This window comes from Vanellus vanellus (genome assembly GCF_965231255.1).
Source record: "Vanellus vanellus genome assembly, chromosome: 14".
Classification (NCBI taxonomy): domain Eukaryota; kingdom Metazoa; phylum Chordata; class Aves; order Charadriiformes; family Charadriidae; genus Vanellus; species Vanellus vanellus.
Window position 1 is genome coordinate 15,394,504 of NC_138919.1, and position 26,596 is coordinate 15,421,099.

General features: G+C 42.4%; 1 protein-coding gene across 2 annotated transcripts in view; it reads left to right on the plus strand.

Annotated features, from left to right (window-relative positions):
• Positions 1–410: 410 nt before the first annotated feature.
• Positions 411–26,596, plus strand: part of SMURF1 (SMAD specific E3 ubiquitin protein ligase 1) — a gene marked incomplete at both ends in the record, with an annotated part of 44,778 nt that continues 18,592 nt past the window's right edge. For both annotated transcript variants that reach the window (XM_082490319.1, XM_082490320.1), the window contains one exon: positions 411–465. In XM_082490319.1, the coding sequence (XP_082346445.1) occupies positions 411–465 (55 nt within the window). The remainder of the gene's footprint in view (positions 466–26,596) is intronic.

Below are 26,596 nucleotides of genomic sequence, written 5' to 3' on the forward strand. Positions count from 1 at the left end.
CCCCACCTCCTCCCCGCCGCCAGGGGGCGCTGTCCCCCCTCGCCCACAGACCCCTCCTGCGCATGCGTCCCACCCACCCGCCGACCTTCCCATGATGGCGGCGCCGTGCTGCCGCGCGCGCGCCGCGCGCTGGACGTCACCACCACCCCCGCCGTACGCCAGGGGGGCGGGGGAGGGGGCGTGGCCAACGCGCTTCTCCGCGGCCGGGCCGGGCGGCGGCGGCGGCGGCGGCGGCTGAGGCGATCGCGGCGGAGGCCGGGGCTCAAGGCGACGGCGAGCTGAACGGGCGGGCGGGCCCGCATGGAGGGGTTGCGTGAGGCCGCCGGTTGATCTCGGCGCCACTGTTGCCGCCGTCTCCACCACTACCACCACCACCGCCTCCTCCTCCTCCTCCTCCTCCTCCCGGCGCGATGTCGAATCCCGGTACCCGCCGGAACGGCTCCAGCATCAAGATCCGCCTCACAGGTAACGGGGCGGTGGCGCCGTGTATCCCCCCTCCCCACAAACCTTGGGGCCCGGCCTCCCCTCCCCTCACGCCGCCAGGCCGGGGAGGGGGCGGACGCCCCCTCCCCGGCCTGGCGGCGTGAGGGGAGGGGAGGCCGGGCCCAAGGCCGTGGGGCCGAGACGGCGGCGACTGAGCTCCGATCGTTACTTAACTTTTATCCGCCGTTTATTTCAGTCACGCTTCCACCTCCGCGGCGCGCCGGAGCTTCTCTTAATTCTTATTTATTTATATTTGTTTCCCTGCCCCCCTCCTCTCTCCCCCCGCCCTCCCGCGCCGGGGTGGACTCCACCGGCTGCTTCATACAGAAATTTAGGGGGGAGGGGGGCTTTGTGAGAGAGAACTGGGGGTATCCCTGTCGCCCCCCTCTCCTGCCAGCAGGTCAAGGCACCCTGCTCCTTCCTGAGGTCTCTTCTGCACCTTTCTCCGTGGGGGGGTGTTCCTGTGACATCCTCCCTCGGCACCCTGCCCCTTCATGGGGTCCCTTCTGCACCTTCCCTGTGTGTGTGATGGGCTCCCTGTGACATCCCCCCCAGCAGGTCAGGGCACCCTGCCCCTTCCTGAGGTCTCTTCTGCACCTTCCCCATGGGGGGAGTCCTTGTATCACACCCCCCCTTCCAGCAGGTCAGACCACCCTGCCCTTTCCACAGGTCTCTTCTGCACCTTCCCCACGGGTGGGGGTCCCTGTGACCCCCCCCTAGCAGGCCAGGATGCTCTGCCCCTTCCTGGGGTCTCTTCTGCACCTTCCCTGGGAGGATTTCCAGGAACACCTTTCCCGCAGCCTTTCATAATCTGCCTTGCTCTGCTTTAGTTAATAAACAGCCTTCCATGTGCTGAGGAGGATAACGTGGTTGCTAATGAGAAAACGTACATTTAGAGCTTTTATCGGGGGGGGGGGGTTCAGTGTGTTTTTTTTTTTTTCCCCCCTCCTTCCATGCAACTTGCTCTCGCCTGGCAGATCATGCATTCAACTTTTGAAGTTCCTGCCCCGAGCAAGAGGCGACACCAAACGCAGAGTGTGTCCTGCCTCCTTATGAGGCCTCTGCAAGGGTGCACGTATGGATAAACCAACTTATGTTGCACCCTGAAAGATCTGGATTAAGTCTTCTGGAAGCTGCTCTGTTCAATGCCAGGACTGCTTCTTTAATGGGAAGAGACACAGTTTCTGCTTCTTGAGACTGCTGTGTGAATTATTAATAAATAAGGTACAATCCGCTCTTTGAAAGGCAACAGGTGGATGCTTGGAAATCTCTTGGGCCGAAGGAGCCACGGTGCTACTTGGAGTCACTGGCATTGATCTATATAGAGCTGTTTCTGTGGGTGCATAAAATGTTGTCAAATAATGAGAAAACAGCGCTAGTTAAACTTCAGTTACAGGTTAACTTGCTTCTGGCATAAAATGCAATCAATCAGAAGCAGCTCTTAAAAAAAAAATACTGCTTTTCTTTTAATCCTTTTTTTGATTCTGCACTGCTTGTGCTTTAGAAGACCAAAGTTTGTGAGGATAATGGAAATCTGAAAATCCTTTTCTTAGGCGTGAGAAGGCTGAAAATATTTTTAGGGTGTATAGATGATGTTTGATCTGAAATTAGTTTTGTGGTGATGTATGCTAAATGTCAAGTCAGTCATTATTGTGGCTTATTTTTGTGCAAGTCAGTCAATAAAAATGTTGTGAGTTAAGTAACTTAGACCGTGGTCGTAGCCCTTCTTCTGAGCTGGAGGATATCATTTGAATAACAGACAGAAGCTGTTGGTTTTAATTTTAAAGGATGAATGCTGCATCAAAATGCTTTTTTACTTTTAGCATGTGCTAGTCTTCTCTCCTAGTTGAGAACATTTTCTGGAGGAGACTGAAGTTTCAGTTTATTGAGCAACTTAGTGGATTTTTGGTTTTTTTTTTTACTCTCCTTTTTTAACTACATTGAAGAAATCTCTGGCTTGCTCAAACACATCTTCTGTTTTTACAAGCAGGAAACTTGGGTGGTGTGACAGAAAGTGCTGTATTTAATCAAAAAATAAATTGCTTTGGGAGAAGTTTAGCTTTAGAATCGTTAGGCAGTGCTGTATTCTTGGCTTCGCTGGAGACTAGAGTGCTGACTTACCTGTTTCAAATAGCTGTAGCTAGCGTGGCTTTTGTTTTCTCATCTGCTTTGCTATTGGGAGATTTGAGCAGATTTAAATCAAGACAGAGGACCTCTTCTGTTATGATTTACTACCTGCATTGTGTTTCCTGTGATTAGAAACCATTTACGTTTTGCACTACTGAAGATAGCTGCGTAAATAGCACTTAGACTGAAGGTGCCTGTGAGCATTACTTTGTAAATGGGAAGTGGACAGTGGTAGAACCTTTCATGCTTTTTTAAAGACATAATTTTTTCCTCATATATTGGAAAGGTATTTGTATTAGCAGCATGTTGGGTTTATTGATGTGAATATATCTAAAAGCTCTGGATTCTCTGATGATTATCAGAAGTGATCTTCCAGCTTGTAGACAGTGGTGTCAGTCCTATCCCGATACAAATCGTAATGAAGTAAAACGGCAAATAATTCATCCAGTTTAGAAATACAAAAAAACCCCAAACCAACCCAACAACATCAGCAAGTGTTGGCTGGCAGGTTGAAATGACTTTGTGTGCTATGGATCTCAAACATGCTGATTTCTCATTGTACCTCAGTTTCTCCAAAAGCCTGTTCCTCTTATTTACGTTGGAGCTCTCACTGCTGCTGGTGATGTAGGAGCCAGAGATATTCATGGCCTTCTCTCTTGTCACTTGGAGCAGTTCTAGGCAAAGTAAGGTAAAACTTATTGTTAAGTCTGTGGTCCTTTTGTGCAACAGTGGCAGAATTAGCAAAACAGGGATGGAAATAATGAAGGATACTGTGAGTGCATGTGCTCGAAAAGTCCCGTCGGGATCTGCTGGGTCAGGGAGGAACATGATCCACAGGCCAGGGTACCTTCACGGAGCACGTGTCCTGTTTTTACTGATGTGCTTCTCTGAAACCTTTGTTTGCTGCTGCAGTCGCTGCTCCCTGGGGAAGTTCCAAAGGGTTCATCATCTCCAAGGCTTACACGCATCTTGCTCATACTGTTATATCACCCAGAAGTACTCGTGAAAACTGCAGTCTCATTGTGCTGGGTATCAGAGATGTTTCTATTCCAGGTAGCTTGCAGGCAAAGGTTGCAGATGGAGTTGGAAAGGCTGTGGTGAAGTGGACTAAACATGTAATTTTTCTACCAAAAAAAGCTGCAAGTTGTGTTCTGGCTTCATCGGTACTGGCTTTGTCTGCAGGGTCTCAGCTGAGGTGTTAAAAGCTGGCTGGCTTCTGGTACCATTGTGGAATGGAGAAAAGATTGGGAAGGAAAAGGCATTAGTTTAAACTTTATGGATTACTTCATAGATGGAGCAGGAAGGGGGGAGGATCTCAGGTATATGGTCAGGTGGCCTTTTCAAGGACTGATGGCAAAACCAGTTTCTTTAACAGAAAAGCAGGAGTTGGTATAACAGGCGAATACAAATAATCGCCTCCAAGCATCTTGCTTAGCGAGGTTCAGAGTACGCAAGAGTGTGAAAATGCGTTCCTCCTGGGCAGACCTGGCCTGGGAAGGTGCTGGGCCGCTGGCTGCCATCGTTGTAGCAGTTTTGGAAGATGGATATAGGTGAGAGCCCTCCCAGGTTGGGAGGGGGGGGGGGGGGGAAGTGCAGTGTCGGAAGCATCATGGAGGACTGAGAAAGATGATGGGGAAGCGGGTGGATTCTGTCAGGTGAGGGGAAGAGTTGTAGGTGGTTTGTAGGTGACAAGTTTGATTCCTGTAGGAAAGGTGATGGTGCTCAGCAGTGACAAAGAAAGGAAAAGAGGAAAGAGATGATGCAGACAAGTATCCTGAACGCCACTTTCGGTTCACTGTAGTCGGCACAGTTTAGGGAAGTCCCATCTACAAAACCTGACCAGTGAGCAGCTGGTAAATGGGTGGCTTCGGGTCTTTTTGCAGATAGGCATTTGTAATTTGAGGAACACATAAAAGAATATGGCGACTTCAGGTAGAAAATAAAATATACATTACCTTAAGAGCAGTGTTCACGTAGGACTGTTATAAAGGCAGAGGTTAAAATGTGTCACAAATGTCAGTATGTTTTGCTTCCCTTTGGTGACTAATGTCGTATTGATCAATGCAGCAAAGTTAACTGACTGATCAATAGCAACACTAATATTGGTGACCTGGACAGTTTTATGTCCCAGTTTCAGAAACAATGAACATCTGCGTAGGGATCTCTATATCGGACATCGTAAATACTTCATAGGCTGTCTGTAGTTTTATGGTCGTACATTAGAAAGACTACAGGTTACAGGCTAAGAGCACTGGTGCAAGAAGGCAGAAGCAGCCGTCCGGGCAGCCCAGCCTGCCTCGGCATTTGGAATTCAGTATCGAGCCGGTTTCTTGCAATGGGGAACATGGTGGGGAAGCGGCAGTTTAGTAGCTTCAATTTATTTTGCATGGTAGTCTGGGAGTATGTCGAAATCTATGTCTCGTTATTTTCTTCTCGTAAGGATTTTCTCTACTCCACGTCTTCTGGGAGTGGGTTGCCTGGTTGTGGTTGGAGCGCTGGGCTGGAACTCGACGCTGAGCTTCGCCACAGATTTCCTGTGCGATGCTGAGCGAGGCGCTTAACCTCTCTCTGCCGCTCTTCCCCATTTGTGTTATGAAGTAGTAGCGTTTTCGTGAAGGTAAATTTGTGGCTGTTCTGAGGCCCTTGGAGGTGGGGATGGCAAAGAGGCTTGGGGGATATAACTCGGGGACTTTAAGGAAAAAAATAAAATAATCTTGCTTTTGTGGGGGGAAGTGCAGAGAGCACCCTTTGCAGCCAGCCAGCTGGCATCTTTGGGCTGCCGGAGTGGGAATCCAAAGAGCAGCCTTTTCCTCTGGGCAGGCTATGGGTAGCGAGTCTCCCTTTTTTGTTTCGCCCAGTAAGTCAAAGCTGTGCCAGCACCATTGTCCTGGTGGAAGTAAATTAAATCTCCAAAAGGAGTTTGTTTGAATATCCCCCTCAGGATGGGAAAGTAGAAACAATAACTACATTATTCCTAACTTTAAACTTTCTTTTCTCAAATTGAATGTCTTCATATAAAGAAATGACATTTGGGATGTGGTTGTGCAGTTACTTAATGATTTCTTCCTTTTTGTTCCACGCTACCCACCAGTCTAAGAACAGTTTCTCATCCATTTCCTTAAACAGCTTTATCACATTTCTAAAATTTTGTAGCATTGTGCTTTCTTTTTGTGTTGCAAAATTAAGCATCAGTTCAGGGGTAACATAAGCAGTGTTTTCCATTTCTCAGCGAGGAAGTCGATTTTATACCAGGATGTTATCTGTGCAGGGTAGCTGACCTCTTACTGACAACAACTCAGAAACTGCTAAAACTGCCACTGTAAATCAGGATAAACGAGACCCCCCCAGTTGTTTCTGTAGCTGCCTGGAGGTGTGCTTGGTGGGTCACAGGATGAAGTAGTACTGCCTGGAAATACCGTCTCTGTGTGTGTGTTTTGGAAGTTTACCAGGATTGATGCCCAACTTGAAGCAAGTCCAGTTGACGCGCTTAACGTTGGATTAATCTGGTTAGATTACTCGCTGCTATTTATGGTTCTAGAGTTAACTACTCACTCGGCTGCCTTGTTGGTTTGGGCCGCGTTGGTTGAGGTAGCGTGATAGGGCAGAGTGGTTTAGAAAAGATGTGGTTAAATTGGTCGGTGTAGTATACTTGTGAAGTCCAGGTGCGTACGCAGCAGAGCAACTCATTTAAGACTTGAGTGAAGACAATATTAAAAAAAAAAAAAAAAAAAAAAAGACCAGAAGAGACAGTTCCAGCTTCAATCTTTTCCCCTAAATTAGGAATTGAGTATTTTTTGTTACATTTTTCCATTAGGATTCCTCTGGAAGTGGTTAAAATATTACTGTGAAAAGGACCAAATCTGGAATATCACTGAAAGCTTTTACCTGTATTAATGCTTTGATATTTTTTTCATGAAAACTGATGCTGATTTATTACCGGAGTGAAACAAGCTTGTATTACCCTGTTCCTGAAAATGGTTTGTTTTTTCCTATACCAGCTGTTGCAAGGAGGGAGAGGAGTCGGTGAGATCTTGAGTCTCGAGATACTTGTTGACAACCATCACGTTGTTTCTCCTGCTGTGGACCTGTTTAGGTTTTAGGGCATGTGTCTGTGTCAGGGTTCTGGCTCTTGCCAACACCAGGATGCCTCCTCTGTTGATGGTGAGGACAGCGCTACAGCTGATGGACTTCCAGTGTTTTTACCTTGATATCATTTCACCTTCTTTAGCACGTATATTGGAAAGCCTGAAGTTAAGCGTGCAGGTAGTCAACATCGAGCACTTGTGTTATGGCTGGTAGTGAGGAAGCTGCACTGCTCTCGGATCATGATGTTTCAGGTGCTTACAAATGAGTTCCTGCAGGTATTGCTGCAAAACTTCAGATGTTATCTCCATGCCAGTCTGCTGACCCCCCATTGCCAAGAAATTTGTCACCCACCCTGAGAAAACTGGCAGAAGAAAACCTGTGCTTGTGCTTCAGCTGCTTCAGTGCAAATTCAGCTTCTCCATGTAAGTCTAGCTCAGGAATTTAAGCTAAGATGCTGGACTTTGAAAAGCCGAAGTTTGTGCGTGTATTGCCTTCTGATAGGAGGAGTTGACTTTAGGAGGGAAAAACAGAAAAGAGAGAGAGTAGTGATTTCTTAAACCAGGCAGCAAGGTTTGCTAGAGCTTCTTTATTAGTATACATCAATTTATAAAAATATTTATTGAAGTATTCATGTAATATAAGAAGAAACTTGCACAAATGATTGCTAAAGAAGAGTCAGTAGGTCCATGACAGGTTAAGATGCTACTTGTTTATAAACTTTGTTTCACATCTCTTTGAAGGGAAATTCAGTAATTCTGAGAGGGGCATCCCTGGGGATATTTTTCTCTTTTCCATCTCTGTCTTTCTTTGTGAAAGTCGTAAAATGCAATGGGAGGACAGAGCAAAAATGTTGAAAGTTTTTCTTTCAAATATTCTCTTATGAACTGGCAACTACGTTGGGAATACGGGGGGCTATAGGAGCTGGATGATAAATTTGACGATACTCTAGTTGAATTGGCAGAATAAGCATGCATGCTGTTTTAGAAAGGATCTCTCCACAGGGCTGTAATAGCTTGATGCCTTCCTCTTCAGTAAGTCATTTCTGTCAAGTTAAAGGCCAAAATTCAAACTGGCTTGTTGTCAAGGACACTAAGCACAGCAGGCAAAAATCCCCAAGGCTACCCAATTCACAGCGTAGATAGATAAAGCTGGCAGAGCTTGGCTTACTCTTCCTCCCCTCCCCCATGAAAAATCCTCTTGCCTGTTTTTTTTGAGGATATGGACACTATTCTGCATACTAATACAATTTAACAGAAAGTATTTAAATGGAAGGTTTGTTCATCTGTTTGTGGGTAAAACAATCTATTATTGTTTGGGAGTAATGCTAAAATAATGCACAATCCCCCCAGTGACTGCGTGGTGCTGCAGGCTGCTGCGCCATTCCAGCTGTGCTCACCTCCGCCACAGCTGGAGGGAATTGTCATTGGCAGAGGACCGGCTCCAGCATCCCCTCCCGGTGAGCACCAGCCCTTTACGTTGGTTGTTGTGTGATGAAGCAGTTCCAATGGGTTAAGCTCATAATGCTAAATCTTGCTGTTATGACCATAAGAAATGATGGAAAATCCTGTGGAATTAGGTGTTTGTAATAGCTTTCTATTTTACACTGTGGTTCCCGATTCTCTCGTAAGAATATACAGCAGTCCATTTAGGAATAAAGGGCAATGTTAAACCACACTATTAACTTCAAGTATTATTGACCACTAGAATACTCCAGGAATATTATGTGTCCCTGAATGTCCTCACTAATGTGCAGTTTTAGCCATGGTTGGTTTTTTTTGAATGGTAGATGTTTTTTTCCCAATTGATTATGAAGAAGCCCTGCTGAAGAAAATGGAATTTGATTCTCTTTCTTTCATAGATAGCATGGTATTAACTTTCTCTTGCAGTAGTTTTTGCTTTTACTGGTAACCAGTAGTAGGTAAAGAAATATTTTTCAATAGGATGCAGTCTTTTTTCCTCAAGTTCATGAGGTCTTTCTCAATACATATTATTCTTTGGAGTAAAATGGCATTTTTTGTATGAGTGAATTAGGAGGAATAGCGTTTTCTTTGACCTTTCAATATGTTTGCATTTTTGTCTTCCATTAAAATCTGCCTATTTCCTCTAATGGTTAGTCTAAAATAAAATGCATATGTTCTTATCAATATAAACTGTCCATCTCTTGTTTACTTCACAAAATGGCAAATTAGATTTCTATGTGTTAAAGTCTATTCTTCTAATTCATCTCCCTAATTTCCAGGACACTATATTAAAAACTCTCCTTTCTATTTTTCTCTTTAACATAAAGGTTAAAAACCCATTGAAGATAGTTGCCTTTTTATTTATTTTGAATTCAAGGCAACTGCTAACATCAGTCTGAACGCTCCCTTTTCGTGGTCCTGACTTTTCTTCCTCACACCCCGAATGTGGTCTGTATTGCATCCCCAAAGTAAACCAGACATTACAGCAGAGAAGTCAATCCCTGTGGTCAGTGTTCTTCCATCGTCTAGTACACGGGGAGGGGGGGGGGGTGACCCCAAAAGTTTCTCGAAAAGGAAACATCTTTTGACACGCACATGCTCCATTTTCCTGGAGAGCAAAACCAAAACAAAAAGTCCAGACTGCATATGAAAAGTAATTGAGTGTATGGATTGTGCTGTTGCTTTAACTTTTTTTTTTTCTTTTGACTACACAAGTGCAGAATTTAGAAAAGGGAGGAATGTCAATTTGATTCAGACTTGCACTGGTTGATATACTTCCAGGGGAAGCCTTGTTCTTTATCCTTGCAGCTGGTGTGTTTTCATTTTTTTACCTGGACAGACATTTTTATAAGCATGTGGGAACTTCAGTTTAAACTCTGAATTAAAATACAGAGGTGTCGTATTCTACATGTGTAAGTCTAATTAGTAGATACCTTGGTTTTGGAAAATGCTTGTTTAGCGTTGACGGGGAGAGAATCCATTAGATTTGTTAAGCTTTGGGTTTGGAATGAAGTAGGGGAATGTCAGCTAAAGATCTGATGTCAGTCTTTGAAAGAAAAGATGGGTGAATTTTCTGGGCTCTTGAAATGATAGTTACTTCAGCTTTATATAGTAGTAGAAATTCCAAGCAGTATCTCTTGTATCTCTTTCTTAAAAATGTCTGCAGACAAGTGACCATCAAGCTAAGCACTACGATGGGCTCGTTCATATTTCACGTCTGTAAATACGCTATTAAACAGCAGATGAGACAACAGAAATGGCTTGGTGAAAAAAAAATAAAAATGCCTGAAGTGTTGGGGCTTTTGGATTTTGCAGAGAACTTCTGCGTATTTAATTTTTCATCTCCCAGCAGTTTCTTATGTGAAGTGTTTTTATGCTGTGATCTGCTGATGCATTTAACCCGCTCCTGAGACTATTTTTAACCAGAGCGAAAATACTTCTGTTGAGGTCCCCCTTTCATAGGTGATTGCTGAAATAAGGCGAGATAAGCTTACAAGGAGTAAGTGAAGTTAGGGAGCTAGAAGGTGCCAGCGAGTGGCACAACTGTTTGAAGCACAGTGTGGTCCATGAGCCCATGGATGTGTTGGAGTCAGAGAAGGGGTCCAAATTGTGAACCTACTCTCTAATGACTTTGAACTTGGTGGTTGTGTTCATGTCACCAAGTTAAACTCCGGTTTAAATCTCTACCCTTGCACCTTTTCCAAGAGATACTATAATTCATTAAATAATCTAACATTAAGTTTTCTACTCTAAAAGCACAGGGTATAGCAATAGATGTCTGGCTCTTGGTAAGACTGACTTCTGCATATCGTGCAATAATAACCTAAAATATAGTACAGCTAATATGCCATAATAGGAGGACCTGCATCTTTTATTCCTTCTTCCCAAGATTTTTGGGGAATTGACTGATAATAGACTTTTTTTTCGAGACTTATTAATTAGATGTGTCTGTTACAGCATGATAAACCAGCACAGGCACGTGAGTCAGTCGGCCAGACCGACACCAGCGCGCAACCTCTAGATCTACTTAGGGTAATGTAATCAGTTCCAATAATTGCACTGTCACCAGCTCTTATTAGTAGTGCTTTTACCTGGTCTAGTAGGAGACTAAGGCAGACAAAAGAAACATGTAAATGGGCGCTTTTCTGTGTTGTGGTGTTTAGTTTAAAATTAAATACCTCCTCAGAGTTAGAAGGGCCTGTGTGGTAACAGATAAATGTTACTTCAGTGTAATCCAAAGGCTTGGTTTAGACTTACAGTCGCAAGTGATTTTTGTTTTGTTTTGTTCAATCACAGAAGTAATTTGACTTGTCTGCAAATAATGTTTTGATAAACTTCAATAGAAATTAGCAAAACAGCCATCAAATGGGATTTATAAAAAGTTGCTTGGGAAAATGTGTTGTAAGTAGTCTGCAATTCAAGGCATTTCCTTCGCAGGATGCTTATCAAGTCTGCATGTGCTACTTCCAAATTGAACTAGAGCATAGATGAGAACTATTTTTGATAGAAGGGAGAAAAAAAGAAAATAAAGCCCAGTTGGAAAGTAGTACCAGTTTTTTTTTGTCATTGCCTTAGGATGTAAATCCTACAAGTGTGCAGAGAGAAAACAGACTTTGAAACACCAGAAGGAATCAGATTAATCTGTGATGTTTGAGTTGATGCTGGTAGTGTAAACGTGATTGAAATATTCCTTTTAGGAGTGGTGAGTGAATATACTCGAAGCCTTTGGATAAACTGATTTCTCTTTGAGAGTCCATATACCAAGTGAAGACAAAATGTCCCTCTTGTTTCTGTGATGTTTCTTCACCAGTGTGGCTGTATCAAGTGGAGCAGCTGCCAGTTTTACAGACAGTCATGCTTCCAGATGCTGATGGAGAGCTCTTTTTTTATTTTTTTTATTATTTTTTTTTTTTTAATGATAGCAGCAACCAAAGCCTCATGCAGAAGGTCCCGGTCATGGCTGCCAGCCTCTTCTAGGGTGGTAGAATTAAGATTTTGAAATACCAAGGGGAAGAGCATCCAGCAAATATTTTTGCAGGGTTCTTCTAGGTTGGAAAGCTGATATCAATCAGTTTTCTAGGCTTTTGGTGGTTTCACAAATCAGCAGTGAAACCTGGTACACAGAAGCTGTCTACAGATTTTTGGGAGACGGCACTGCTTTAAGTTCACCATCAGGCTGATGGGTAAACTTAAGGGACAAGCTTAATCTTCTTTCCAGACTAAAAAATTAGCCAGGCTGAAAAATGGGATCGTACCTGTCAGTCTCCTCTAACTAATTTTTGGCTCTTCATCTGATTTCGGTCAAATTGGATAATGGCAAAGGTGTTATGCATACCAGGTCTCCAAGGCTTGTGGAGATGAGTAGCTTGGTAGAACGTATTCCCTTCCTTGTGTTCCACTGGTGGGGGCGAGGAGAGGTGCCCGATCCCAGTCCCAGCCTTGTGGACAGCAGATGTGGAAGGAGCAACCTGGGAGAGTGGGAGAGGAGCTCTGAGGTAGGAAGGAGAGAAAAATACACGTATTAAGTCCACCACACCTCTGCAGGTAAATCTGGCTTCATGAATTAAACTCTGAATTGCACAACTGGACTGAGAGTGTTTAAGTTTGGTTTTTTTTTCCCCCAGAATTTAACAACATTCTCCAAGGGAAACATCCAGATGACTTTATCAAGCACCTGTAATAACACTCCCTATACATTTGTTTTGATTTAGGGGTTTTGTTTTGCTTTTTAACCCAGATGAAATTGTGCGTTAATTCCTTACACAAAGACTCACCTGCATCCTGTGAGCATGTCGCTTGCAGCATCACCCGATGCATCAACCTCCTACTGGCATTTTTTAATTAAAAGAACAGCACTATCACTTCAAATTAGTGCCACATAGCTTATTTTAGTAAGGAGTGAAACGGTGTTTAAAGGTTTTTCTCTTATGAAAATCGTTTATTAAATTTTGCTGTCTTTTGGTTCTATCTAGTAGTTTGTCATTCAGTGCTTGGGCAATATCGGATTCCTTGGCGTGCCAGTCCTGTTAGTGATATGAATGCAAATAAGAGGCTTGCTTTTAATATCTCAACTATTTGATAAATAGGAATTACCTTCTCAAAAAAACAAACATTACATTATGTTATAGTTCCCACAAAGCACGCATTAGCCTGTTTTCAAGTGCATTCCCAGTGTTGAGAAGGTAGCGAAGAAACAGATATTTCTGAGAGCTTCTGTGTCATGAACTTTGAAGAGATGTTTTTTGTAATCCTGTTCACTGAAATTGTTAGGCCTCCGTTATACTAAATTACTGTGAGAGCAAGTAATATATTGAGTGAGAGCTAGCCCTAGTGAGAATTTTCCTCATACAGCGTTTCATTTTATCTGGAATATTAGCACTGTTAACCATCCGTGCGAAACGTAATGTATTGAATCTATTAAATCAATTTAAAATGGAAAGCAAACATCTTAGGCTTCGATTGAACCAGCTGTCCTCATGTAATTTTTTTTAAGATATTAGATTTTGGACTTTGGATGTGTTAATATAGTAGTTTGATAAAGAACTTTTTGTTCAGGAGAACTTTCTTCATATTTTTTGTTGCAGGATCCTGCAGCCGAGTGGTGTCACTTGCATAAAATCCAATGTCTGAATATGAAACGCATACGTTAAGGTCATATAGGAAGAGGCATGGTATCTTTTCATTCAAGCTCCGGTTTATTTATAGAGTACCTTTGATCAAGGTATCTGGAAGCAGTAGTGGCGTTATAATTTATTGATGTAATGGACACTGACATTTTGTACAAGGAAAATAGCAAACAGTTGCTGTTGCAGGCAAAGTAATGAATGTATAATGTTGAGAAAATCATAACCAAACATCCTGGTGAGAATAATGCACTATAACATTTTCATCAAGATCCCAGCCTTTGTGGCTGCGGATTCACTTGGGATTAGAAAGGGGGTTTCCTTTATTGAGTAGCTTGCAAATTGTTCTTAAAAAAATTGCTTGGGGCGGGGGGAAGGATCCACATATGCTGCTGTTAAGCCACTGTTGAGAAACTGACTTTGAAATGAACGCATTTATTTTTTTAATTTAAAAAAATCTTAGCTAGAATGCTACACGCATGCTGTATGTTATATTTTTGTTCTAAACTCTATTTTTATTTTGCTCTCTGAAGCCAGCCTGTAACTAAAACATTCCTAGCATCTTTTGGCTGGAGATTTAGTCAAGGACGTTTTTCATCCTGCTTTCAAGAAGATGGTTCCAGCCTTTCTTGAAGCTGCTCCAAAGGAAATTTCCTTCCGTAGCGGGTACAGTGACAGTAAGGGAAGTGACTGCTTATGGTCCAAAGGCTCAGTGACGTCCTCTTGCTGTTGTCATGTCCTACCATGCTTAATCTGGAAACAAGTGGAAATATTTAACACAGCTAGATGGTACAAGATAAGGTTTGGAATCACCCTGTATCCATGATGTTAGTTCTACTTGAGCTCACTCAACTCAGGAGTTGGTTGTTGGCAGAGTAACATGGATAAATGTTGTATGGGCAGGAAGGAGAGGGACTGTGTCAATGTCCATCGGCGTTAGACCTTCCCCCCCCACCTCCTGACTCAATCGAAGGGTATTTGCCGTCATGGATTGGTTTGTCTTGCTCAACCATAGATTGGCTCTGACCAGTGTGTTTGTTTTGTTGTTCATCCCTGGTGACTGTCAGTAGCGCTGGGCTGAATAAACAGAGGCTATTGATCAAATTTGAAGTCATTAACTTGGCAGTTTAAATAGATGCTGTCCTATATAATTAGAACAAGGGAGTAACACATAGGCTGATACGGCTTTATTCTGAATAAAAGCCTTCTTTTCATGAAATCTTGTTTGGGGCTATTCAGCTCTCGGTTTTGTGCCTCCCATAGGTCACACAAGAATTAGACATTTTGTTTAAAATACCTAAAGTGAAGAGGATGGCTTTGCTTGTGTAAGAGGGTGATGACACTGATACAATGTGGATCTGCTGAACTTTGATACTAATTGGAAATGGCGTTTGGAAGAAGGGGTGCTAACGGGGGGGTTATTGGTTAACCACATCCAGCTAGAAGATGTCCTGAGGAGGAACACTGCTGAGGATTACCTAGCATCTCCGAGAGCAGCGCTACTTCCAGTTCCGAAGCAGTTGCAGTTTTTGGTTGTCCATCTCGCTGCTGCTCAGCTGAGAGAAACACATGCTTGTTAGATCTGGATGTTTATACTCAAACACAACGGGTGATTAATTATTGCTGAAGGAAGACGTTTCCTTTTAATGGCTACTGTCGTGTGATGTGCCTGTCAGCCTTCTAAATCACATTAACATTTTAGATGGAGCATGGCCGTAAGAGACGCGGAGTGGTATGCTGCATGTGTGCCGGACTCCTGGAAGACCCGTTACAGATGAGTGACAGGGTGGTGTGAACACACGGGCAAGGAGCGGCGATAATCTCATTAATGGATGTGCAGCGTGCGCCTGCAGACATCCCGGTGCTCCTGAGTCACACTGCTGCGAGTCCCTAGAGAGCGTGCAAATTCAGCAGTAGGATGCACATGTATTGACCCACATTTCCTCGGGCAGAGCAGCAGTCACGTGCAGCTCATTGCTTGGAAATCAGATGAGAACTGATGTAACTTGGTTCATCCAGCATTTGCATGACCCGAGCCAAAGTGCTTTTAGGGATTTACCACTTGTGTGACTAATACGTGATTAGGTGGCTTGTAAAGAGTGTGTGTATGTGCTTCTCGTTGACAAGACTTACTGTATAACTGGCAACAACAAAAAAGTCTCTTATGCATCATTCTCTCATTGTAACTTTTAAATAGGACTGGTTATTAAATCAGAATGGTTTTCTCTACATAAAAGCTTTCATACTAATTCCTTGGCAAGTTTGTTACATAGGGATGTTTTTCCTGCAACAGATGGACAAATGAGCTATAGAAGAAAATAGTGATTCTCTACTGGGGTTAATAGAAAGAACAAAAGTAGGTGAATGAATGATAAAAATTTGGCTTCCAAAAGCTATTAATATCTCTGTAATTGCAGTCTTTTTTTGGAACAAGCCTCGTTTCTATCCTGTTCTCCTTCCCCCTCTGCCACAGCTTCCTTATTCCTGCACACAAATACACACCCCCATCCTTTCCCGTTAACTGGTGCCACCACTGTCACCTCCCGCTCCCCACGCACCCCAGTGAGTTCAGCGGTGCTGGTGCGGGGCCCGGGCTAATAACCCGAGATGAGCTTATTGACTGGCAGGTATCTCGCAGTAGTGCGTGTGCCCTTCGTAAACACACTTGTGCAGTTGGTGCCTCCTGTGCTTTTTCATTTGTAAAAAAGGAGGGTTTAAGCTCAGCGCTCTGAACAAATGAAAAAAAAATGTATAAAGAAAGTGGAGGGCCATTTGTAACATCTTGGGCTGATGTTGAAAGGGATTATAACAGGCTGAATAATTATGAAACAAACTGCTGAAGATTTTAGAGTTGAAATTTTCCAGGAATTAAAAACAATATTCTAAAACAGCTGATGTACTTTATTCAAAATCAGAAGTGATGCCAAAGAATTTAATTTGGGGGAACACAGTTTTTCTTTCCTCTTCCTGAATTTAAACTTGGCACCTTTATTTTAGCTTTTGTATTGGAAATGACTAAAGGAATTTTTTCCTTTCTGTAGCAAAGCACTTAATCAGTCTGAATTATTTTTTTTAAATTTTACCTAGAGAGCCAAGGTGTCATTTTTTCCAGTTTTTTGCATGTGCCTCTTGAATCATCTGGAACCTGATGGCTATAACTTGAATATGAAATGGTAATGAAGACAAAAATACATGTGTGGCTGTGTTTTGCCCGATGTCAGTACGCAGAATTGCTCTAACAGGCTCGTGGTTAGCGTTCCTGCAGAACGCCGGTCTGGCAGTGGCGGCTGCAGGGGCCGATCGTGGGATGGCTGTGTCCATACCAACAACCAAGCTCTGCTCAGCCCAGCTGAGTGGACTTAGAAAAAAAAATCCTGGATTGTGCTTTATAGAAAACCCTGCTCCTTTCTGGACATATGGTGTCAGTTGTGTGTGACTAAAAAGAAAACTGCTCACCTCCTTTTTAGTACAGGTTTGCTACAGCAAGGTATCCAGGTGGTATTTTGAACAACTTTGGCTTTTTTTTTTTTTTTTTTTTGCGATAATAGCTTCACTTGACTGAGTATTTTTAAAACAAATGCAGTCTTCCTATTTCAGTAGTCTATACTGTCTGTTCTGTATTGACAGCAGCTGAAATCCAGCAAAAGGATGGAGGTTAAAACTTTTCAGTAAACGTTACGTGTACAAGAGCTGGTATCAAGGTAGTTGTCAAGAAGAGAAGTTAGTAGAATGTTTTAATTCCATCTAGCTTGGGCAAATCCTACGCTTTACCCACAAGACACTAAAAGCACCTCAGTACTAAGATGCAAGTTAGGCTCAACACTTCATTTATTATGGGCTATTAGGCTATGCCACTTCTTTCCAGCACCAGCTCCATCTTGTTCTGTATGTTTGTTATCCTCAGGTTGATAACGACAGCCTGGGGAGCTATGGGAAGAAAGAAGTACTTCAGAATTTATTCCATCTGGTTCAATTTTTGCCTGTCCATTCGCTAAGTAGCCTAGAACAGAATGCACTCATTGCCATAGGCTTTTGTACACTGTTAACTCTTCGCTGAATATTGACTTTCACCGCCCTGATTTTTCAATCTGAGCTTGCTCGTGGTCTGTTCAGCGAGCACTACTCCATCTCATCTGTTTGTTATCATGCTTACCGCAAAACGAACAACAGATTTGCAAATAAGGAAGGCAAAAGCTGTAAGAGCATGAAAAAGTTTCTTTGGGAGTGAGGCCCATGGCTTTGAAAAGCTTTATATGGCAAAACTTGAGGCTTTTTATGTTTCTATCCAGACACGCCAAAAAGCACTCGGTTCAAATATGAGCATGGAAAACAACTAGATGCGCTAGAAAATTAGGGAAGGTTTGTAAGTCATTAGTGAACCCGAGGTTTTAAAGCAATGATACAGTACTGATGCCGTACTTGAAAGAAAGAATGCTTTTCATTTACTTGCAAAAAAAAAATTTGGGGTGTTGACTGTGCCTCTTGAAAAGTCATCCAGTACCTGTTGGAATTTGTTCTGGTAGCAGTTACTGAAGTTGCTAGTGATGCCAGAAGAGGCGCTTGGTAAGTGTTACTCTTTGCAGTAGATTTCTAGCAACTGCTTGTTACAAGATTGTCCAGTTAAAGAAAACAGCTTGTGCCCAGTGCACTGTTTTTCCTGAGGTTTGTTCTTTTTATATATCTAATATTCTATAGGCTAACTTTCTTTTTCTGTGGAATTTCTGTATTGGCGATTCTTCGCTTGAATGATTCAGAATGAACGAAAAATGTGGATTCTGGAATATTGTGACCATGATGGTCATCAGTGTTTTATACATTTAACTGCAACTTTTAAAAATTACTCTGGCAAACTTTGCTGTTTCTTATTTTCATTTTTGCTGGCGGTTAATTTCAACATCAGCAGCATCCTTGTCACCTAAGCGATTGTCTTGCCAGCTTCTGGTTCTTGGTTCGCAGTGCAGCTTGAGTTTAACACTGAGTTGAGCACTCCTACTTTGACCGGAGCCAAACCCGTATATTTAGTTTTAAGGCAATGTTCCATGTGAATTGTTTAACTAAAACTCTTCTACTGATACGTTTAAGCCCTCATGGGATGAACTAATAGTTTACATAGTTTACAACTTACACATAACTTCACGCCATTCATTTTTTAAATAACAATGTTCTCGCTTTTAAGCAATCTACTTAGTGCTTGATGAAAACCAGACACTAATTTTGTACTGTTTATTAAAATATCACCATTGGAAAATTTTGTTCCTATAAAGTTGATTTTGTGCCTTATTTAATTGCAGTAAGATATCAAAGGAGCTAAATACTGGTTCTGTCTGGAAAAACAAATCTCCGTTCTTAAATTAAGATTGAGAATGTGTTAAATTGCTTTCGTTTTTCCTCCTTTACAATAGTGTTTAACATTCAAATTGTTTTGCTGAAATATTGACACTACCTGTACGTGAAGGGCTGTAAATACCAGCCACTCTTCGGAGATACAAAACATATGGTTTAGGTTTTAAACTGAAAAATATGCTTAATATTAGCTTGAAAGTTTTAGACCTTTTACTGTTTGACAGAAATTCAGTGTTTGTATTGAAACGGTGCTTGGCTGTATCTAGTCAAACTTTGCCAAGATTTTCAATAGCGAGGTCTCTGCTTTCACAGTTTTTACGTGTTTTGCAGTGGAAGGTCAGTCATCTTTTCTGCTTTTTGCAAAACAGGCAGGTATTTTGAGGCAAGACGATATGTATATGAAGACAGCTGGAAATGATACTGGGTTAGAAACTACAAAAGTCGTGTCTTCTGTTCCTATAATTCCAAAAATGTTTTGTCCCATGGACAGGACCCCAAGGCTGGATCCATTTTAATTGGTATGATTGCTTGAGCTTTCTACTAATCCTAGGTGCACGGTAAGCATCCGCTAGCGTGTCACTTCTGGTTTTGATCTCTTGTTCTGTACTTTTTCCTCCTTTATAAAGTGGTAGAGAGCACTTGTGCAGGTTTTCCTCCCGGACTTAGGAAATGAATGTCTTGTAAAAGCTCTAAGGCCATTAATTGGATGGTGTTTTGTGGGGGGACAAAAAGCTGCTGCTAATACAGAAATGTACTGCTAACTTGAGTCTCACAAACTGGTTATAAAACATATAGTTGTAGCAGGTAGCCCCATAGAGAATATCTGGGAAGAAGGGGGATCTAAATTTCTGTCTTTTATAGTGAACGTAATATTTATTGGAAAAGCCTTTTAGGTACTGAATTAGTAAGCAAATGATCAGCTGCATGGGAGAGCCCTTATAAGCGTCTTTTTGGTAATGAAAATAAGGTGTTTAACGCTTTATACCTTTAACTTATGAAAGTGGAGATCAGAGGCATGTTAAATTAAACACACCTAAATTAAATGCTGACTGAGCAGTAGTCTGCTGCGCAGGGGCTCTTGTTCTCCGTTAGAGGAGTGTCAGCTATTTAATATGTAATTTCTGCCTAAGTAATATCTAGAGTGTTCTGGGCAGGGGGGTGTGTGTGTCTGTATTTGATTAGTAATTCGCTGTTGTTCGTCTACCATTTTCCAGAGAAACAAATCTATACATCTGAGGATTTGGATAGTATTTCTAGAAAGGGCCTTTTTGTTTACTGGGAGTACGGGAGCAGGGCTGGGTTTGAGCTCGACCCCCCGCTCCACCTGGGACCCGGTGGGAGCAATGTTAGGTGGAGTCTGTGGGCCTCTTTGGTGTTGACATTCGTAGAGATTTGAAAAAGGTCCTTTGAAAACTCCAAGTGTTAAAAGTGCAAAATATTTTTGGCAATCTTAGTAAAATTCAGTTTGGAATCTGAGTTATGAGTGCATGTGGGTGGAGGAACATGTTTTTCATGCTTCAGGAATTTTTTTCCAGATGCTTTCTCAGTGCTTGGGTAACTATAAAAGCGAAGTATTAAGATTTCAGCATGGATTTATTCCTTAGTTCTAATGTAATTTAAGAAAATTGAGGCACATAGTTTCATGGTGTGTTTTTAACTTTATTATGGCGATGATGTCGCTCAGCGCACATTGGGGTCTGTTTCAAAATGTGAGCACGAGTATGTGCAAGCTGTGCAGATAAGCCTGTCTTGATGGACGCTGCTTGCTTGAAAATATGAATTATTCAATGCAGGCACGTGTGGTTGGGGACAGAAGAGGTGTAAGGGAAGAAATGCAGAATTGTGTTGATCCCAGTAACTACAACTTGCACAATGAAGTGTGGAGTAAATGTAAAATGCCATTTTGTATTTCCAGCAGGAATTTTGTCATTGAAATAGTTCTGTTTAGCAGTCAGCTAAGAGATTGTATTTGCCCTGAGAGCAGGATATTATTCTGTGTGGTTTTAACAGAAATTTTGAGTTCTTTCCAGATATTTCTATTTCTTACTAGTGTATACAGAAGCTGATGCTATAGCTGAAGCTGAGCGTATACCTTGTTTTCAGAGAGTTGGAAGACCATTTGTGGGCACTTCAACAAAGGAGGAACTTGTCTGTGTTCGGGAAATCTCTCTCTATGAAATTACTACTCCACTTGGTTGTGGTTCTGGCAAATGTGTTGGTGGGGGTGGAGGACTGAGTTTTGAAAACCATACAGTGGATGTAAATGACTTTATATTCTGTTAATGTTTTATTTGGTAAAATTGTGTAATTGATAGGGTGTTTTTTGGGAATGGCTGTAAAATGGAGATAGCAATAACTGACTTACCTCTTGAATTCCAGTTCTCTTAGAAAGTGGTTGTGCTTTGGACATGCTGAGAGACAGTCTGCAAAGAAAAGATGTGAGGACGTGAGGGAAGACGGTGCTTCAAGGCCATCTTCTTGATGACAGAGGTGGCTTCACCAGTTACGGTCTCGCTCTTGCCCCAGTGTCTCTGGCTGTATTTCTTACAGCTGAGCGGTCATTGTAGGGCCAAGAAGAACGGTTAGCTGAAGGTGGTGAAGCAGCAGTTTATGACAGGTTTGCCCTAAAAAAATAAACTTAAATAAAAAAAGCCCCTGGAAGTACAATTTGAGTGAGAAGCAGGAACTTCATGTAGCTGGGCCGAGGCTGGGCTGAGGGCATGGCTGTAAGACACAAGCAGTCGGGGATGCTTGGGGTTTATCTCTAGCTAGGAAACAGGAGACTGTAGAGAGTATGAGAAGGTTCTTGGCCTGGATTAGAGGAAGGCATAGCAAAGTTGTAAGAAAACTGATGTAATAGCTAGGATTTAATGAAAGATTTAATCTGGGAGGTGGCCTTTATATCAGGCATTTGTTCTGGGTGAGCAGAAGTGGAAGAAGAGAGAAAAGTTAGTACGAGGGATAATTGGATATGCTTATTTCCACTTCTCTGATTTGTGTGCCTTTCTCTGATTCTGTACATCAGCATTCATTCAGCTTCCTATTGATCTCCCTTTTTTATCCCTGCAAAGTTCTTCAACTAATTCCATAACTCTTAGTGTTTCTCCAAGTTTTACATCTCAATCAGTTCATTCTTAAACTTGTTTTACTGGTCTTGTGTTGCACGTGGTCGCAGTTAACTGGGAATTTAATGAACCTTGTTCTTCCAATAGTCCTGTACTGTGGGGTTTTTTTAATTATTTATGTTATTGAGGGCTAAATCAGCCCTTGTTGGTGTGCGTATGAAGAGTTACTGTTGGTCAGTACCCAGGAGGATTTTTCAGTTTGAGTACTTAGGAATCCTGGAGATGAAACTCTTCTGTTTTGTCAACTTGGTATTGTTTGCACTACGAGGGCTGACTCTTGTTCGTGACGGGTTTCTGCTTAGGTAGGATGGAATTTTGGTTCCTGGCTAAGTAGATACTTTAATGACATGTTAATGGACTAATAAAAATGGCTTTTCTGGGTGTGTGGTTTTTTGAAGATCTCTTCAAAGTTGTCTAGTGTTTGCAACTGGCTACACGAAGCCAAGTTCAACCCACGAGGAAAGCATGCCTTGAAAAGAGGCTTTGATTTTTACTGCAGCCTACACAAAAGGGCCACAAAAAGGCTTCGTGTATCAAATCTAGCAACTCTTTGAGAACTGAGGGGGTTTTTTAATGAAGCATTGCTTTAATCTGGTAGTCAAGGTCTGTTTTCGCATGAGTTCGGGCAGAGTCTTCCAATGTCAGGGCATGACGAATGCTGGTCCTGCAGTCTGAAGGGTCTCGGGGGTTTTTTGGGTGGCTTACGTGTCAGATTGCAAAGCTCGTTGGCACCACGATGCTAAGATCGTTAGTAAAGGCTACTCAATGTACACAGCAGTATAAAATTAGTTCTGTACAGCTAATTGGTTTATTTGGAAAACGTAACGGAAGACTTCGGTTTTGTTTATCTTCTGCATGCTAGGTGCTGCAGTGATTCAGATTCGGTTGCTGAGAAGTTAAAGCAGTCTGTGGATTTATGCCTTTCAGTCTCAAGCAGACGGAGAGGAAGACCAAAAGTATTCCTAAAGCAAACAAGAAAAGGACTAGAATAGAAACCTTGGCCTTTGTGGTGACAATTTCAACTCCAATTTGTGAATAAAGTGGTATATTTCAGTTCAGTGATGTGGCTAGCTGTAAAGAAACTGCGTTTTTACACACTTGGTGCCTTTAGCCATCTTTCCTTTCCCATTAAACACTTTCTTGTGTACCCTACCAAGCATAAATGATTATCATCCTTAAAAAAAAACAGATCACTTAAAACAGTCATGAGTTGCCTACTAGTAGAAATAAAACCAGACATTTATCTGCAGTGAAGTCTCATTTAAAGTTATGTGCAGAGAAGAGGAACGGTAAGCAGAGTCATTCGTAAAGGCACTTCGGAAGGGGTGGCTTATGGTATTCAGAGTATTTTCCACAAAATACACTGAACCATTTGGACGAGACGTGATTTCACATAACAGATTCAGCAAAGTTTTTAGTTGTGGGCCACAGTGCTTTGGGGCGTTAGAGCAGTGTGTGGTAAAGAGCTGATGTTTGCTTTTTTTTTTTTTTTTTTTTAAGCTTTTTTTACACTTCAAGGACATTATTTTTGCCGTGCAGCCTTCTGAAAAGTGTTTTTCAGAATGGCAGAATATTTGCTGTGGAAACCAGCCTGTAACCAGTGTACCCAGGGGCCTGTCCCGCTGTGGTACCGTAGAACTGGAGCAACGCTACCTCCAACGCAGGTTACCAGCTTCACAAGTCAAAAGCCAGGCAGACTTTTAACCATTAATGGAGATGTTTCCATTACTTGGATGCATCAAATTTGACCTGCTTTTTGGCCTTTTTTTATTTTTCAATGGTGTGCAGTAACTTTAGTTTCATTTTATGCTAAGATTTTTATTGCTCTCACCTCCGAAGCCTCATTGTGCTTCTTTGCTTCTCGCTTATATCTTAAAACAAACCACCCAACCTGTGATGCTTTTAATGATTATGCTACATATCTCTGATTAAAGATGGTCTGCACAGAAGTAAATATTAAATAAAGTCCTTTCTACGTCATCCGCCTGCTGGCCTGTGTTTATCTTCTGTCAGAAAGGAAAACGAATATATCCCGGAATCCAGCTGCCTGTTTGCACAAGCACAAATGATTAACCCGGAATATCAAAGGGAAGGCCAGGGATGGCTGAAAGGCGTATGCGCTACCACCGTTCGCTACGACCTTCCCCTCCCTTTCCTAAGGAAGAGGTGGACGTGCTGCTGGTTTGTCGTGTCTTCAAAACTAACTCGAGTACTAAATTGAAGGCCCTCGTTAGCTCAGATCCTTTCCGTGCGTAAAAGTCCTTAATTTGAGCAAGGAGGCTCTTACCTGTAACTCAGAGTGTGAATGCATGCGGTCCCAGCTGCAAATTTGCCTGCTATTTTGCATTGGTACAGGCTGGGACCTACAGAATACTTTCATCGCTTTTTTTTTTTTTTTTTTTTTTTTTCCTTCCCCCCTCCCAGTCCCAAAACACAACTAACTCGTTTTTACACCGTGCAGCTGAAAACAGTTGTAGCATCTCAGCACGGGGCAGCTGAGGATCGGGGTAGCGTCTGAGCGCAGTGCTCCGGGACGGGGTGTGTTGGGTGTGAGTAAACGCGGTGTTGGTGCAGGGCCAGCGGCGGGAGGACTCTCTCGCAGACCCGCAGCCATCCTTTGAGCGCTGGCAGTTCGGGAGGAGGAAGGTGCGCACCACGGCTTTGATTTTGTAGGCTGGGTCTGCATATTCAGGGGATGTTTGAAATGGTTCCTCGTACGGGAGGATGAGGAATCCCGTCTTTCTCCGCCTGCTTGGTGAAAATGTTGGTCTGGCTGCAGAGAGAGGTGTCTCGGTGATGAAGCGGCAGCTTTCTGATGCAATTCTCGGCTGGGTTGTTCAGCCACTGGGGCCGTTCCCTGCTTTCCTTACTACACCCGTCTGTAGCTCGCTCCTGCGGCACCTCCTGAACCACAGCAGATGATTCATTTCTGCTTTGGAAACAGGGTGGACAACCGGGGGCTGGCAGAGGAACCGCTCGACTCGCTCAAGTTACATCTGCATTGAAGACATCCCTAGGGTGAATACTGACTTTGTATAAGGCTCGTCCTTTCTTCACCTCCTGCCAAATATGCTTTCACACTAGTACTTTACCCAGCTGGCTAATTTGGCCTTTGAAATTATCTCAATAATGTCAGGTACCTAAAAAAAAAAAAAATCCCATCCCTTTATAAATATTGCAATCTAGATGTAAAGACATTGTTTCAGTGTTGTTTGGGATCTGTTGTATTAAACAAAAAATAAAAAATAGTTCTTCAGTGCTGTGCAGCAATCCAGAGCGGAGTATAAACAAATACTATGTCAAGCTGAAACAAGTCGGTTGACTTTGAGAAGGCAGAACGTGAATGCCCAAGTCAGGAGAATTAGTGCCTTTTGTAATGTTGCAACAAATGCAGGCAGATTGCTCCTGCCGACAAGCCCGAAACCTTTCTTGCTTAAAAGAAAGACAAACGAAAAGAAAAAGCCCTTTGGAAAGGTGGAAAGTAGGTAAAGACGGGGTTTGTGCAGAGCGCGTCTCAGTTGCCTGGTTTGCAGATAAGCGCCCGTTCTCCTACACCGCCTCTGATGCAGGGATGAAAGGAGTAACTTTTTAAGCCTTTGTAGCTAAATCTACCCGAGTTCACAGGTTTTGGGGCTGGAAGTAGCAGTGGTCGGATCCTGCTGGCAGGCTCGCTGGAGTCCTGTTGGAGACAATGCATTTAAAAAGCAAAGCTGGCACATACCCAGCTTTACAGAGCAGGGAGAGGCCGTCTGCTCCGCCGCTGGCGCGGTTTCACATCCAGCTCTCCCATTGCTGACCTTTGTCACCTGTTTCTTTACTGGAATTTAGAAATCTATGGCTTTTAAGCGATAGAGCGCTTGGAAATATTCTTTGCTCTAGTGGGTTTAACCGTGCAAATAGTGGAACAGAGCCAACGGTCCATCGCGGGCAGCCTGATTCTGGAGATTGCTCCATAAAGGTTTATTTCGGTTATTAGCCGCTGTGCCAATATTTTTCTTACAAGGCAGAGTAATGATTTTTGCAACCGAAAATTGAGGGTTTCACAGGCTACAACTGGAAAATTGGCAGCCATGCTCATCTACTGTAGACAGAAAGCCCATGGCAGAGGGAAAAGAGTTAAATGAAAAAAAAGGTAATGCTTCAGTAATAGCTTTAGAAACTTAAGCTGCTAGTTAGCTCCAGAAAGCACACCTGAATCAGAGAATAAAGGTAATAATTATATAGTCAGACTATATGCAGATATAGTTACAGATGGCATACTTTTCCAGCTCAATAATGTATTCTTAAAATTGGGGATGAGGAAGTAAAATGAGTTATTTGATTTAAAAATAAAAATAAAAGCTCCACTGCTCACAGGAACTTTAAAATTCCTCTTGGCTAGTCCTAGAACATACAAGTTCTGATTTTACCTGTACTTATTCTCTGTTTTTCTGGTATTTTTTTCCTCACAACAGGAAGAGGAAATTAAAGGTTGCTCTGTCGTGCCTCCATAGAACAGCGGATGGCGATTCTGTAATCCTGTTTTGTTTCAAATTGAATTGCCATAGTCCTGCAGACTTCTCTCTTTCAGTCAGTTGTTAAAAAAAAAAAAAAAAAAAAAAAAAAAAACCACCAAAAAAACCCAAGAGCAGCTTTCAGCAGTTTGCCAATGCAAGAAATAAGTAATTTTTAATCCATTCTAAAAATAGTTTTCTGGTGCGGCTGCTTTAATTATTACTAAGATGGAGAATTTGTGTATTTTTTTCCATGAACATCTGGGTTAAATAGTGGACTTCTTTGGTCTGTTTGCTTGGCATGTGAGGTGAGACGTTTTTTTTCTGCTAGCTATGTTAGGTGCGGAACATTGCTC